Source organism: Peromyscus maniculatus, chromosome X (genome assembly GCF_049852395.1).
Source record: "Peromyscus maniculatus bairdii isolate BWxNUB_F1_BW_parent chromosome X, HU_Pman_BW_mat_3.1, whole genome shotgun sequence".
Taxonomy (NCBI): domain Eukaryota; kingdom Metazoa; phylum Chordata; class Mammalia; order Rodentia; family Cricetidae; genus Peromyscus; species Peromyscus maniculatus.
The window spans coordinates 6,294,097-6,307,980 of NC_134875.1; the positions used below are offsets into that span (position 1 = coordinate 6,294,097).

Genomic DNA, 13,884 nt, shown 5'->3' on the forward strand with positions numbered 1-13,884 from the left:
AGATCTAGAAGTGTACAGGGAGACAGATAGACAGATGGACTGGGCCTGGCCAAAAATAGATAGATAGATAGATAGATAGATAGATAGATAGATAGATAGATAGATAGATAGATAGATAGACAGACAAAAATAAATAAACAAATTAAATAAATAAATAAATAAAACCAACCCCCCCCCAAAAAAAAAACAACACTCAAATCCCACCCCCATCCAGTAATATACTTCCTCCAACAAGGCCATACCTCCCAGTCCTTATAATCCTTTGAAACAGTTCCACTCCTCGATGACTAAGCATTCAAATATATAAACCTATAGGGGCCTTCTTATTCAAAACCACTACAGATCCCTAGAATCCATGCAAAAGCCAGGCCTAGAGGCATATGCCTGGAATCCCAGTACAAGGAGGCAGAAATAGGCAGCTCCTGAGGGCCTTGCTGTCTAACTAATCTAGGCAATAGATTAACTTACAGGTTTTATAAGAGACCCTGTCTCAGAAAATAAAGTAGGAGCCTGATATGGTGGCACACACCTTTAATCCCGGTACTCAGGAGGCAGAGAGCAGATAGATCTCTGAGGCCAACCTGTTCTACATAGTGAGTTCCAGGCCAGTCAGGGCAACACAGTGAGACCCTATCTCCACATAAATAAGTAAATAAATGAATTGGATGGAGAAGTTAAGTAACTGAGGAAGATATCCAATGTCAACCTCTGGACGCCATATGTACCATGTGAGTGAGTCCTCTTGCATGCACACACACACACACACACACACACAGTAAAAAATTTCTTATAAACATGCACTGAGGTGCTCTCATCATCCTAGTGAACTCAGTGCACCAGGACAACTGACTGATACCTGTACCATGCACACTCCTAGCTTGAAATTGAAACTGAAAAACTCCTTGTTTGTAGTTTTTTTCCCCTTATCTTCCACTGTATTACCTGTATCGGTGCAACAATATAAAAGCAGAATTTTTTGCAGTTGTTATAACTAAAAGCTGGTATTATTGGAAGATGTGGGTGAAGAGCTGGTAGAGAGCCCTCTAAATTAAAAATATGTTTATAGACAAGGGCAAAATCTGTTACCAGAAGAAAGCAGCCTGGGGACCTTTGAGTGCAAAGGGGCATCCATCATCAAGGGACTAGAGCTATGGAATTGGTTTTTGGAGAGTTGGTGAAAAAAAAAAATAGGCCGGATTTAGAAAGTCATAATATAAATACAGAGTAAATAAGGCCTTCATCAGATGTTTGGCTGGGAGAATGGGCAGAATGTGATGATTGGATATGAGAATGTGGACACCACAACTGGCTACTGTGTTGTCTTACAGTGATGAAAAAGGGAGGGACAGGATTCAGGAGACAGTGAGCTCAGTTTAATGGCAGGTGCTTTGTAGATGGAGGTTTCTCTGGTCCTGCCTTGCCCTGTGGTCCTAGCAAATCTCTCCTACCTGCAGTCCTGCAGCCACTTATAAAATAATCACTCAGAGGCTTATATTAATTACAAACTGTTTGGTCTGTGGCTCAGGCTTCTTACTTGCTAGCGCTTGCATCTTAAGTTAATCCATTTCTATAATCTATGTATCGCCACGTGGCCAGTGACTTACTGGTACTTCTACAACTTATTTCTCCTGGCTGCAGCTTGCAGCTTCTCCTCTGACCCTGCCTTTCTCCTCCCTATATCCTTGCTTGGATTTCTTGCCTAGCTATAACCTTCTTGCCATAGGCCATAGCAGCTTCTTTATTAACCAATGGTAGCAACACATATTCACAACATACAGAAAGACCATCCCACAACAGTGCTTTTAGGAGAGCCATGTGGCACCTGCACACTGGACCTGTTGTACAGAATTAAGGCTAACTTGCAGGCAGATTTCAGAACCCGTCACTAGGCAATATGGTAAGCTGCAGTGTTGCTTAAACTTTTCCCTGCCCTAGGTGGTGTGAATGAGTGTTTATGTATGATTCACTAGTAAGGATCTAGTTTGGGGTACTAGAAATGTAGCCATGTAAGGAATGGAAAGGGAGCCCAAGAAGAAATCTCTGAGTACTCTCAGGATATCAAGACTGTATAGTAGGATTCTTGAAACTCAGATAGTAGTACAAGAAAGAAGGATTGGCCAACCATAAACCATTCTCCAAATATCCCAGTAAGATGTGGATACAAATATTCGGCCTATTGGTACTGAGGGCCTTTGTGAAGGCAGTTTCCGTGTGGGATGAGAGTTGTCAGTAGCTTGGAATTTAAAATGAGACAATTGGGCCTCACCTAGCCATTCCTGTCTCACAGAGCTTCACTGTAGCAGAAAAGGGGGTTAGGGTAGGGGTGCTGAATTACAGGAAAGGTGAACTTACTTGTATGTGGACATTTTGGGTTTAATTAGAAATTGGCAATATCTTAGAGTTTCTACTGCTGTGAAAAGACCCCATAACCACATCAACTCTTAACAAGAAAAATATTTAATTGGGGCTGGCTTACAGTTTTGGGGTTCAGTCCATTATCATCATGGCAAGGAGTATGGCAGCGTGTAGGCATACATGGATGCTGGAGTAGTAGCTGAGAGTCTTGCATCTTACAGGCAACAGGAAGTTGACTGAGATACTGGGTGATATCCTGAGCATAAGAAACCTCAAAGCCTGCCCCCATAGTGACACAGTTCCTCCAACAAGGACTTACCCACTCCAACAAAGCCACACCACCCAATAGAGCCACTCCCTATGAGATTATGGGACCAATTGCATTCAAACCACCACAGGCAACTAGTTTCTTACTGGGAAAGGTCAGTAGCATAGTCAGAATCCAATGCAACACCAAATCTATAAGAGTTGGATTGAGGTGAGATGGTCCTCAAGGAATTGGAAAAGAAGGCATGGGATGTAGGGCAGAGTTCTGGGTAGAAGTAAAAAGAAGTTTGAGGGTGGTAATAAGTATAGATGATTGCCAGTAGGAGTAGAAAAGAGGGTTGGAGGAAATCTACTGCAGATTACCTATTTTTTTCTTTCTTTTTTCAAAAAAGGTCAACAGCACTCAGATCTTGAACAACAAAATGGCCAAGGCACCATCTGACCATAAGGATGAGACAAAAGACTTGTGCACAATTCCCCTAAGCATGACACTACTGTGCTTTTCTGTTGGCAAAAAAAAAGCAGCACAGTAGTGTTAACATTTTACCATATTATAATTTGCATTGCCTACTAGTATGTTAAACAAATAACCACTGTTAAATGCAACTTGTTTAACTGGTTCTTTTCTTCATTTTTAGCTAGAAATCCTGTGTTCGGTCAACATTCTCCAGTTTATATTCATTGCCTTAAGACTGGACAAGATCATCCACTGGCCCTGGCTTGTATGTAGCTTTTTAAATCTTTAAACAAACATTTTATTATAAAAGTAATTTATATTTATTGCAGTAGGCTTGTAAAAACCAAGCAAGCATTAGCAGCAGCCTAATGATAGTATCAACACTGGGAGCTAACATAGTGGGTTTTATTTCCTTATACACAAGCTGTTGAGGTTCCTCTGTGTGTAAGATTTTGTATCCTGCTCTTTTGTTTTAATATAGTATAAACATTAGCTCAGATCAATAAATGCCATTGTAAATATAACATTCTTTATTGATTCATAAGTTGCATTTATGAAACATCTCCTTGTTTCTAGATGTTTCAGTTGCCACTAGTATTTGTAATTTCAAAATGTTCCCGTGTATACATATTCTTAAGTTTTCAGAATTTCTAACTGGCATCATAGTTATATTTGTTTATGGGGAACAGTCAGACCTTTCATTGTGTATTTATAATATGTAATAATTAAATCAGTTTTATTACAATATCTATTACCTCAGACATTTGTCATTTATTTGTGCAAGGAATGTTCAAAATGCTATTCTCTTTTAGCTATTTTGAACCATTTAATTATTATCAATCATAATTATCCTGTTGTTCTATAAACACTACAAGAATTTTATCTCAAACCTCTGGTGTGTTTTGGGGTATAAAAATCCTTGTTTAATATTTTCTTGTTTTCTTTGAAAGTATTCTAGAAAAAGTATTACTGAGTTATAAAACAGAAACTTTTTAAAGATTTTTTTTAAGATTTTATTATTTTTATGTATATGAGTATTTCCCTGAATGTATGTCAGTGTAATATATACCTTTAGTGGTCCAGGAAGCCAGAAGAGAGGGCATAAGATTCCCTGGGACTGGAGCTACAGATAGTTGTGAGGCACCATGTGGGTATCGGGAATTGAACCCAGGTCCTCTGCAAGTTCAGCAAGCACTCTAATCCACTGAACCATCTCTCTAGCCCCAAAATTGAAACTTTTTAACAGATTTATTTCCTATATTTATGTTTAGTTACAAAATAATGGGGTTAACTTTGACATTTTCCCATGAATAGCATTTATTGTTGTTTGCCTAAATTTGTCCCCATTAACCTCTCTTGTTCCCCCATCCTGCTAGCTCTTTATCCTCTCCAAACAGATACCTTATACTTTCATGTCATATATACATGTTTAAATCTAATTCCACATATAAGAGAAAACGTATATTTGTCTTTCTTTTACCATGTTTTACTCTTTCTTGTCCTTTTCTTTAGACCTCTTCCTTAGCTCAGTTGGTAGAACTCAGTTGTTTGCCTAACATGCACAAAGCCCTAGGTTCAATTCCCATTACTGAATAAGCCAGGCCAGGTGGCACATGTTTATAATACTAACACTTGGGAAGTGTAGACAGGAGGATCAGAAGTTCAAGGTCAGCCTTGGCTACATGCAAGTTCAGGGCCAGCCTGTGCTACATGAGACTGTATCTCAAGGGGTTATACCATTGCTTTAAATTTTGGATGGATTGTGTTTTCTTTGATGCTTAATGCATATTTGGGGGGGGGGGTGCATGTGTGTCCATCCATTTGTGTATGTTAGGAAAAAAGAAATCTCAAATTCCACTTCAAGTAGAGGGATCCTGACCCTTAACCCTGTACAGAGCCATATGGATGAAGCAGTCTGACTACATATATCTTATAATTGGTGAAAGAAAAAGAAGCTGTTAAAATCACTATCCTTCTGCTCATGAAAGGAATATCAATAAATTAATGCCATCACAGATGTACTTTAGAAGAGCTACTGGAAGCTATACATAGACAACTTTGTGACAAAATTTGTAACCAAGAACTCTAAGCTACTCAAGAGGCCTAAAAGTCATGGAACAATGCAAATCGCAGATATAAGATAAAATGTCAAAATTTTAGCACTCTTAGAGGAAAAGGTAGGAAAAATCTTTAAAGCCTGTAATTAAGTGAAGCATTCTTTATAAATGGCACCAATAATTTGATCTATAAGACAAAATTATAAATTTAGACTTTATAAAATAAAATAAAGGAAAAGACAGATTAATGGCTGAGGAAAAGGTTTTGCAAGTACATGTCAAAACTTTGGCTTCTGACTAATATATACAAAAGACTCGATTGAAAAATAAGGACTTACTCATGTGCACACACACACCCCATACACATACACATAGGTGATTGATGTAGTGAGTGGCTGTGTTGTTGAATAACTCCAAGTGAGAATAATAGTGAAGAAGAGGGTAAGTGAGATTAAGTGTGAGTGAATGAATATGTGAGAGACTTAATGAGAGTGAGGGAGGAAGTATGCAAGTGAATGTGAGAGTGGAGATGTATGAGAAAGTGTGAATAAAAATTTGACAGAATGAGAATGTAACAGTGAGGAAGAATTCTTATGTTGAGTAGCTAGACAGAGACTGAGTGAGCATGAGGAATTATTTGAGTAAAAGAATATGTGGATGAGTGATGGGAGGAAGTAGGGATGTAAATGAGAGTAAGTATGAAGAACTGAGTGAGAAAGTGACTGAAAGCAAGGGAGTGTAAATGAGTGAGAATAAGTAGTGAGGAAGAGACAGAGTGGCCAAGACAGTGGAGGAAGAAATGATTCTGATGATATGGATTATGTATATGAGTGAGAATGAGTAGGAGTGGGGGAGATAATTATATGAATGTCCAAGAATGAGGGAAAATGAATGGAGTGGCAGTGGGTATGTGAGGGACAGTGAGAAACTATGAATGAGCATGATAGAGTGAATGACTGTGGGAATGAGGGGATGACCAGGTGTGCATGCGTGACTGAATAAGTGATTGAGAGTATATGTATAATAGTGAACATGTTAGTGACTGAGTTAGAGAGCAAGAGACTGAATCTGGGAATAAGTGACTGAGAGTGAAGGAATGTGGGAGTGACTGAGAGTGAGGAAGCATGGGAGTGAGTGAACAATGAAATGAGTGACTTGAGAGTGAGGGAGTGTGTTTAAAAAAAAAAAACTTAAAATATGGAAGGTTGTCACCTAAAGGCAAGCGGGCCTAAGGATAGCATTTCCTGGATAGAATCTCATGGTGAATATGATGTTTCCCATGCTATCTCTATGGTAGTCCTGGGCAGGAGGACTGTCTGTAGCCATGCTTCCCCTTGACTACCTGATCACAGCCAGCAAAATGATAATGGTAGCTACCAGAGGATACAGGGAAGCTCTGAAGACACTGTGTTTCTATTCCTCTGCAGGTCGTGTGTGTCCCTCTGTGGATCCTCATGTCCTTCTTGTGCCTGGTGGTCCTCTATTACATCGTTTGGTCCGTTCTATTTCTACGCTCTATGGATGTGATTGCAGAACAACGCAGGACACATATAACCATGGCACTGAGCTGGATGACCATTGTCGTGCCTCTTCTTACTTTTGAGGTAAGCTTTCAACAGGAAACCTCTTGTGCTACCACATCCCACCCTTATCATGGACGCATCTGGCATAGCTAGGTAGGTATGTATACTGCTGTCCTTGTGGGAGACAAAAATTCCAGAGAGAATTTAGGACAGTAAGAATGTGCTTGCAGAACTCACAGCCAGTAGTACAACTCTGTAGCTACAAGGCATCTGCCCATGTCCACCTTCTGCTTTCTAAAAGTGTTAGATATCCTTGTTTTGTATTGAGTTTGGTGGGGAATTCTAGACTAGATACTGTAATCAGAGCCTTTTCTTTGTCCCACCTGGTCCCCAAGATACTATTTACTCCTTTGAACAAACTCTGGGAGAAGTTTCTCATAAAACTCCTGGCAGTGGGAATCTTTCAGCTGGATGGACTTTTGTTTGGCTCTAGGGAAGGATACAAAATCTCCCATGGTCTTTTCTCTCTAGATAAATGGTTTGTTACTGTTACCTATAGTGGCCTTCCATCTTCCCAGACATGACATGTGTGACATAGGGAAGGGTTATAACAGAGACAGCTGCAGACTTGGTCCATTTTCTGGTGACACATCAATACCATCTTGACTTTGTCTTTTTCTAGATCCTGCTGGTTCACAAACTGGATGGACACAATGCTTTCTCCTGTATTCCAATATTTGTTCCCCTGTGGCTCTCATTGATCACACTGATGGCAACAACATTTGGACAGAAAGGAGGAAACCACTGTATGTCCGCAGACTAAGAAACTGTGTGTGTGTTGGGTGGGCGAGGTCTGTGCCTGTGCTATGCTTTATAAAAGGATGAATCTTAGGACCCCGGTTTAGAAGTTGTTATGGGTACTTTAAAGATGAGGAAGGAGAGTGGTGCTCCACAGGAAGGGCATGCTTTCACATTTGCTTTGGGATGCTAGTCTGTAATATACCTCATTTCCAGTGCACAATACAACTAGACAAGTGGAGGTTGGACCAAACATGGCAGGTGTCTTTTTGAGTTCCCATTCTATCCTCCTTAAGAATGGGCTATAGATCCTTTCCAGATCCGTGGATAACCCACATTTTCCACCAAAATGACAAGAGTCATCCCAGGTCCATTTCTACCCATCTCTCAATGGAATAGAGTCTTTTCCATTTCATGGAGCTAGATTACTCTATCTTAAGTAATATACTATGGCATGCACTTTGGAGGTGGTCTTTGAGTAGGTTACCATCCTCATAAGGCTGTGAGCTCTACTATGTGTAACCCAGAGAACTGCCCATCTGAACAGCCTTAGAAGGGAAAAGCCTAAACTGTGGTGCAGGCTGGGCTGCTATTTGTATTCTGGGAGAGCCAACACTAGGCTGACAGTCCCCTATGAAATAGGGAGAGCACACCCCAGTGACCTTGTTTGAGGGGTTCCCATGAACTCAGACTCCACTCTGGCCAATTACTTATGTCTACTCATATTTCAGATGATTATAGGAATACTTTGCTTAAATATCACTCTGTCACCAAATAGTTTAACCTGGATCTAGAAGATTGGAAGAAGGTGGCATGGTCTAGGTTTTGCCAGTGTTTGAGAATAGCTATGATAGTCATTGGCTCTGCAACTCCAGCTTTCATCTGAAATACAAGTTGGCTAAGTAAAGCTGTACTCTTTAACCTACCTCACCATTTTTCAACAATGAGCTCTAACTGGAGGCTGGAGAATCACTTCCCAACAGGGATCTGGGCATGCTGCCACCACTGGCCTGAGGTCCCACTCTGAGGACTTTGGAGCTGGAGGTCTAAATTCCTCTGCTTATTGGGCAATTAGATCCTGGCTAGCCTTCACTTCTGAGGAAACTGAGTAAAGTGATACACAGTACCAGTAAACCTCATTGTTCAGGAAAGAAATGGGACATGAAAGCCTAGTGTTTGAAAGGAAAATTTCTTATTTTTCAGGGTGGTTTGGTATTCGCAAAGATTTCTGCCAGTTTCTGCTTGAAATATTCCCATTTTTGAGAGAGTATGGAAACATTTCATATGATCTCCACCATGAAGATAATGAGGAAACAGAAGAAACTCCCATTCCAGAACCTCCTAAAATTGCACCTATGTTTCGCAAGAAGGCCAGGGTAGTCATCACCCAGAGCCCTGGCAAGTATGTCCTCCCTCCACCCAAATTGAATATTGAAATGCCAGACTAAAGCACATCTCTGGGGCTGGAGTATGAATGCACTGGAACGCACACTCCTACTTCCCTTGCCCCTGACCCAGGCCTGGAACTGTGGACCTCCATCTGAACCCTCATTTTCATCGAGTGCCAACCAGCCACTCGTAACAGAACATAGGTGGCAGGAACTAAGGTGTCTATAAATATGGATGCCAGTGACACATCAGAGAACCCACTTCTTTCTGTATGGGTACCTGAAGTGTGTTCTCATTTCTGTGGTACCCACCTAAGGATGACTGCTGCCTAGACCTGCAGAAGGCACATCTGTGGTCTTGGCAAATTTTCTAGTGCTAAATTCCTATCAAAGTATTGGAAGTTGTGGTTCTTATGGGACCACTTCCATTTGTGGCTCAACTGTGCTGCTATAGGTAGCCAGTAGGGACTGTAACTAAGTCTGTATACACCTGTTGTGTTCAGATACAGTCCAGCCTTGCTTTCCCTGTACCTGCTGTACAGAAATTTCACTTTAGGCAGGATGACAGCAGGTTTGCAGGGCTTCACCAGTGAGCCCTTCCCAATGGCATGATTCCATGCCTATATAGTATTTATACAGCTATTTTAGCATTGTAATATACAGTGTCAAATCCTACTTCTGTACAGCATATTCTCTGTTAAAGTATTTTTTTACAAGCTTGTGCTGGAGATAGATGGGTAAAGCCACGGTAGAAGCAGATGGCTCAAATGCTTTGGCCTAGACAGATGCCCCACCTTCACTTACTATGACCACCAACACCCTGGAGTTCCTTCTCTTGTATAGTAGTTGCTCCTGCTAGCACAGCTTCTACAAGTGAGTAAAGGTCTTTGCTTTTTCAACATGGAGGTGGGAGAATAAGCTTAAAATCCCAAGAAGTGACCCCTTGAGATCAGGGCACAGGAGAAGATTGCCAAGGCAAGTCAGAATAGCCAGGGACTTCTGTCTGAGTCCAGAGAGGTCTGCCAACCTGCAAGAAAAACTAGACATATTGGTACTTAGATGTCATCACCTGTCAGCAGTTTCTCCAGGTTCTGTTGGTGTAGCCAACCCAAAATACAGCAACAATAACCTTTAGTCTAAATCAAATGATTCACAATGGAAGTAAAGGTAGCATTGATCTTCCTGATAAGAAGGTGCAGTGGATTTTCATGGTCACCTGATCAGTGGCTTCAGTCACACATAATTGAATTCTACTATGACCTTGATCCTACCCCTGGCACAGGCCTCTAGCAAGCCTGTTCTGTTTCAGGAGAAAGGAGAAACAGAGTGTAGCATTTTTGCCTGGTTTGTTAAAAATGTGGTTAAATCCACTATTTTTGCTCCTGTATTTGTTCAATAAAGTTGTTCATTTTACATGTGTACTGTGTGTATTTCACTTTATGGAGAAACTGGAATTATTCTCACAATATGCCAAGAACATCCTCTGGGTGCCACAGGCAAGTGAAGTAGGCAGGTAGGGTGAGCATCCTTCACTGAGTCTCTTCATGCAGTAGTAGAGGGTATACAAAGGGGAAAAAACACCTGCCATCCATCTGTAGTGGCTGCATGATGGCCTTTTTGCCATTGTGAAAGCTTTGGAGGCCTTTTAGACTGTTCCTAGGGTTCTAGAACATGCCTGCAATTGTAATGCACAGTTTTGGCTGGGACTATTAGAAGACCAATAGTGTTAAATCTTTAGAGAAAAGCAGAAACAAACATTTAGGAAGACATAAAATTTTTTAGATAATATATACCCATACGCCATTTCACTCTGTTTCTTGGGATAGATGATTTGTCCCTTTTCTTTAGTTGTCGCATTTGTCCAGTGTTCTTCAGATTCCTTAACCTTCATTCTCCTAAAAGACAAAAACAAAAACCTTTCCCCAAGACTAATTTTGGGGATGTTCCTTTTTGGTCGTCTCTTTGCCAAGGTTCACTTTCTGTCCATAATTTTTCAATGTCCTCCTTAGTTAATGGTACGACAATTTCTGCTGGATCTATTCCCGCTAATTGACAAAGTCTCAATTTTCCTTTGCAAATCAAGTCAGAGATTTTTTTCCACATAAGTTTTTAATTTTTTTAATTTTATTTTACAATACTATTCAGTTCTACATAATAGCCACAGATGCCCTTGTTCTCTCCCTTCCTGCCCTGTCCCCTTCCCCCCAGCACACCCCCCATTCCCACCTCCTCCAGATCAAAGTCTCCCTCAAGGCCTGGGATCAACCTGATAGACTCAGTCCAGGCAGGTCCAGTCCCCTCCTCCCAGATTGAGCCAAGCATGCCTGCATAAGTCCCAGGTTTCAAACAGCTAACTCATGCAACGAGCCCAGGACCTGGTACCACTGCCTAGATGTCTCCCAAACAGATCAAGCCAATCAACTGTCTCACCTACTCAGAGAGCCTGATCCAGTTGGGGGCCCCTCAGCCTTTGGTTCATAGTTCATGTGCTTCCATTCATTTGGTTATTTGTCCCTGTGCTTTATCCAACCTTGGTTTCAACAATTCTTGCTCATATAAACCCTCCTCTTTCTCACTAATTAGACTCCCAGTGCTCCACCCGGGGCCTAGAAGTAGATGTCTGCATCCAGATTCCTCAGTCCTTGGATGGGGTTTCTGGCCCAACTATTAGGGTGTTTGGCCATCCCATCACCAGAGGAGGTCAGTCCCAGCTGTCTCTCGACCACTGCCAGCAGTCTTTTGTGGGGGTATCTTTGTGGATTTCTGTGGGCCTTTTTAACTCTTTGTTTCTTCCTTTTCTCATGTGGTCTTCATTTACCATGGTCTCCTATTCCTTGTTCTCCCTCTCTTTTCTTGATCCAGCTAGGATCTCCCGCTCTCTTTCCCTCGACCCTTGCCCTTCATTGCTCCCACTCATGTCCAGGCTGTTCATGTAGATCTCATCCATTTCTCCATGTCTTTCTTGGGGTCCTGTTTTCCAGGTAGCCTCAATGGTGATGTGAGTAGCAGTCCAGTCATCCTTGTTCCACATCTAGCATCCTCCTATGAGTGAGTACTCTTCTGAGTGCTTTCTGAGTCTGGGTTACTTCACTCAGGATGATTTTTTCTAGATCCATCCATTTGCCTACAAACCTCATGATGTCATTGTTTTTCTCTGCTGAGTAGTATTCCATTGTGTATATGTGCCATGAGTTATTTATCCATTCTTCAGTTGAAGGGCATCTAGGTTGTTTCCAGATTTTGGCTATTACAAAAAATGTTGATAGGAACATAGCTGAGCAAATGCTCTTGTGGTATGATTGAGCATTTCTTGGGTATATGCCCAAGAGTGGTATAGCTGGATCTTGGGGGAGATTGATTCCCAATTTTCTAAGAAAGTTCCATATTGATTTCCAAAGTGGTTGTACAAGCTTGCATTCCCACCAACAGTGGAGGAGAGTTCCCCTAGTTCCACATCCTCTCAAGCAAAAAGTGTCTTCAGTGTTTTTGATCTTAGCCATTCTGACAGGCATAAGGTGGTATCTCAGAGTTGTTTTGATTTGCATTTCCCTGATGATTAGAGATGTTGAGCAATTCCTTAAATGTCTTTCAGCCATTTGAGTTTCCTCTGTTGAGAAATCTCTGTTTAGTTCTAAAGCCCATTTCTCAATTGGACTGTTGGTCGTTTTGATGTCTAATTTCTTGAGTTCCTTATATATTCTGGATATCAGTCCTCTGTCAGATGTGGGGTTGGTGAAGATCTTTTCCCATTCTGTAGGCTGTCACTTTGCCTTGTTGACCGTATCCTTTGCTCTACAAAAGCTTCTCAGTTTCAAGAGGTCCCATTGATTGATTGTTTGCCTCAGTGTCTGTGCTACTGGTGTTATATTTAGGAAGTGATCTCCTGTGCCAATGCGTTCAAGACTACTTCCTACTTTCTCTTCTAGCAGGTTCAGAGTAGCTGGATTTATGTTGAGGTCCTTGATCCACTTGGACTTAGGTTTTGTGCACTGTGACAGATATGGATCTATTTGCAGCCTTCTACACGTTGATATCCAGTTATGCCAGCACCATTTGTTGAAGATGCTTTCTTTTTTCCATTGTACACTTTTGGCTTCTTTGTCAAAAATTTTATGTTCATAGGTGTGTGGGTTAATGTCAGGGTCTTCAATTCGATTCTATTGGTCCACATGTCGGTTTTTATGCCAATACCAAGCTGTTTTTATTACTGTAGCTCTATAGTAGAGCTTGAAGTCAGGGATTGTGATGCCTCCAGAGGTTGTTTTATTGTACAGGATTCTTTTGGCTATCCTGGGTTTTTTGTTTTTCCATATGAAGTTGAGTATTATTCTTTCCAGGTCTGTGAAGAATTGTGTTGGTATTTTGATGGGGATTGCATTGAACCTGTAGATTGCTTTTGGTAAAATTGCCATTTTTACCATGTTGGTCCTGCCTATCCATGAGTATAGGAGATCATTCCATTTTCTGACATCTTCTTCAATTTCTTTTTTCAGGGACTTAAAGTTCTTGTCATATAGGTCCTTCATTTGCTTGGTTAGTGTTACCCCAAGGTATTTTATGTCATCTATGGCTATTGTAAAGGGTTATGTATCTCTGATTTCCTTCTCAGCTTCTTTCTCCATTGTATATAGGAGGGCTACTGATTTTTTTGAGTTGATCTTGTATCCTGCTATGTTGCTGAAGGTGTTTATAAGCTTTATCAGTTCCTTGGTGGAATCCTTGGGGTCACTCAAGTATACTATCATGTCATCTGCAAATAGGGAAAGCTTGACTTCTTCCTTTCCAATTTGTATCCCCTTAATCTCCTTATGTTGTCTTATTGCTCTGGCTAGAACTTAAAGTACTATATTGAATAGGTATGGGGAGAGTGGACAGCCTTGCCGCGTTCCTGATTTTAGTGGAATTGCTTTGAGTTTCTCTCCATTTAATTTGATGTTGGCTGTTGGCTTGCTGTAAATTGCCTTTATTATGTTTAGGTATGTTCCCTGTATTCCTGATCGCTCCAAGACTTTTATCATGAAGGGGTGTTGGATTTTGTC

The 13,884-nt window shown here is 41.0% G+C and overlaps 1 protein-coding gene across 2 annotated transcripts in view; it reads left to right on the forward strand.

Annotated features, from left to right (window-relative positions):
* The window catches only part of Tmem185a (transmembrane protein 185A), a 29,146-nt gene extending 18,888 nt beyond the window's left edge, over positions 1–10,258 (forward strand). For both annotated transcript variants that reach the window (XM_076562425.1, XM_006998610.4), the window contains exons 4-7: positions 3,261–3,344; positions 6,564–6,740; positions 7,342–7,465; positions 8,661–10,258. In XM_076562425.1, the coding sequence (XP_076418540.1) occupies positions 3,261–3,344; positions 6,564–6,740; positions 7,342–7,465; positions 8,661–8,905 (630 nt within the window). In that variant the 3' untranslated portion in view covers positions 8,906–10,258. The remainder of the gene's footprint in view (positions 1–3,260; positions 3,345–6,563; positions 6,741–7,341; positions 7,466–8,660) is intronic.
* The last annotated feature ends 3,626 nt before the right edge of the window (positions 10,259–13,884 follow it).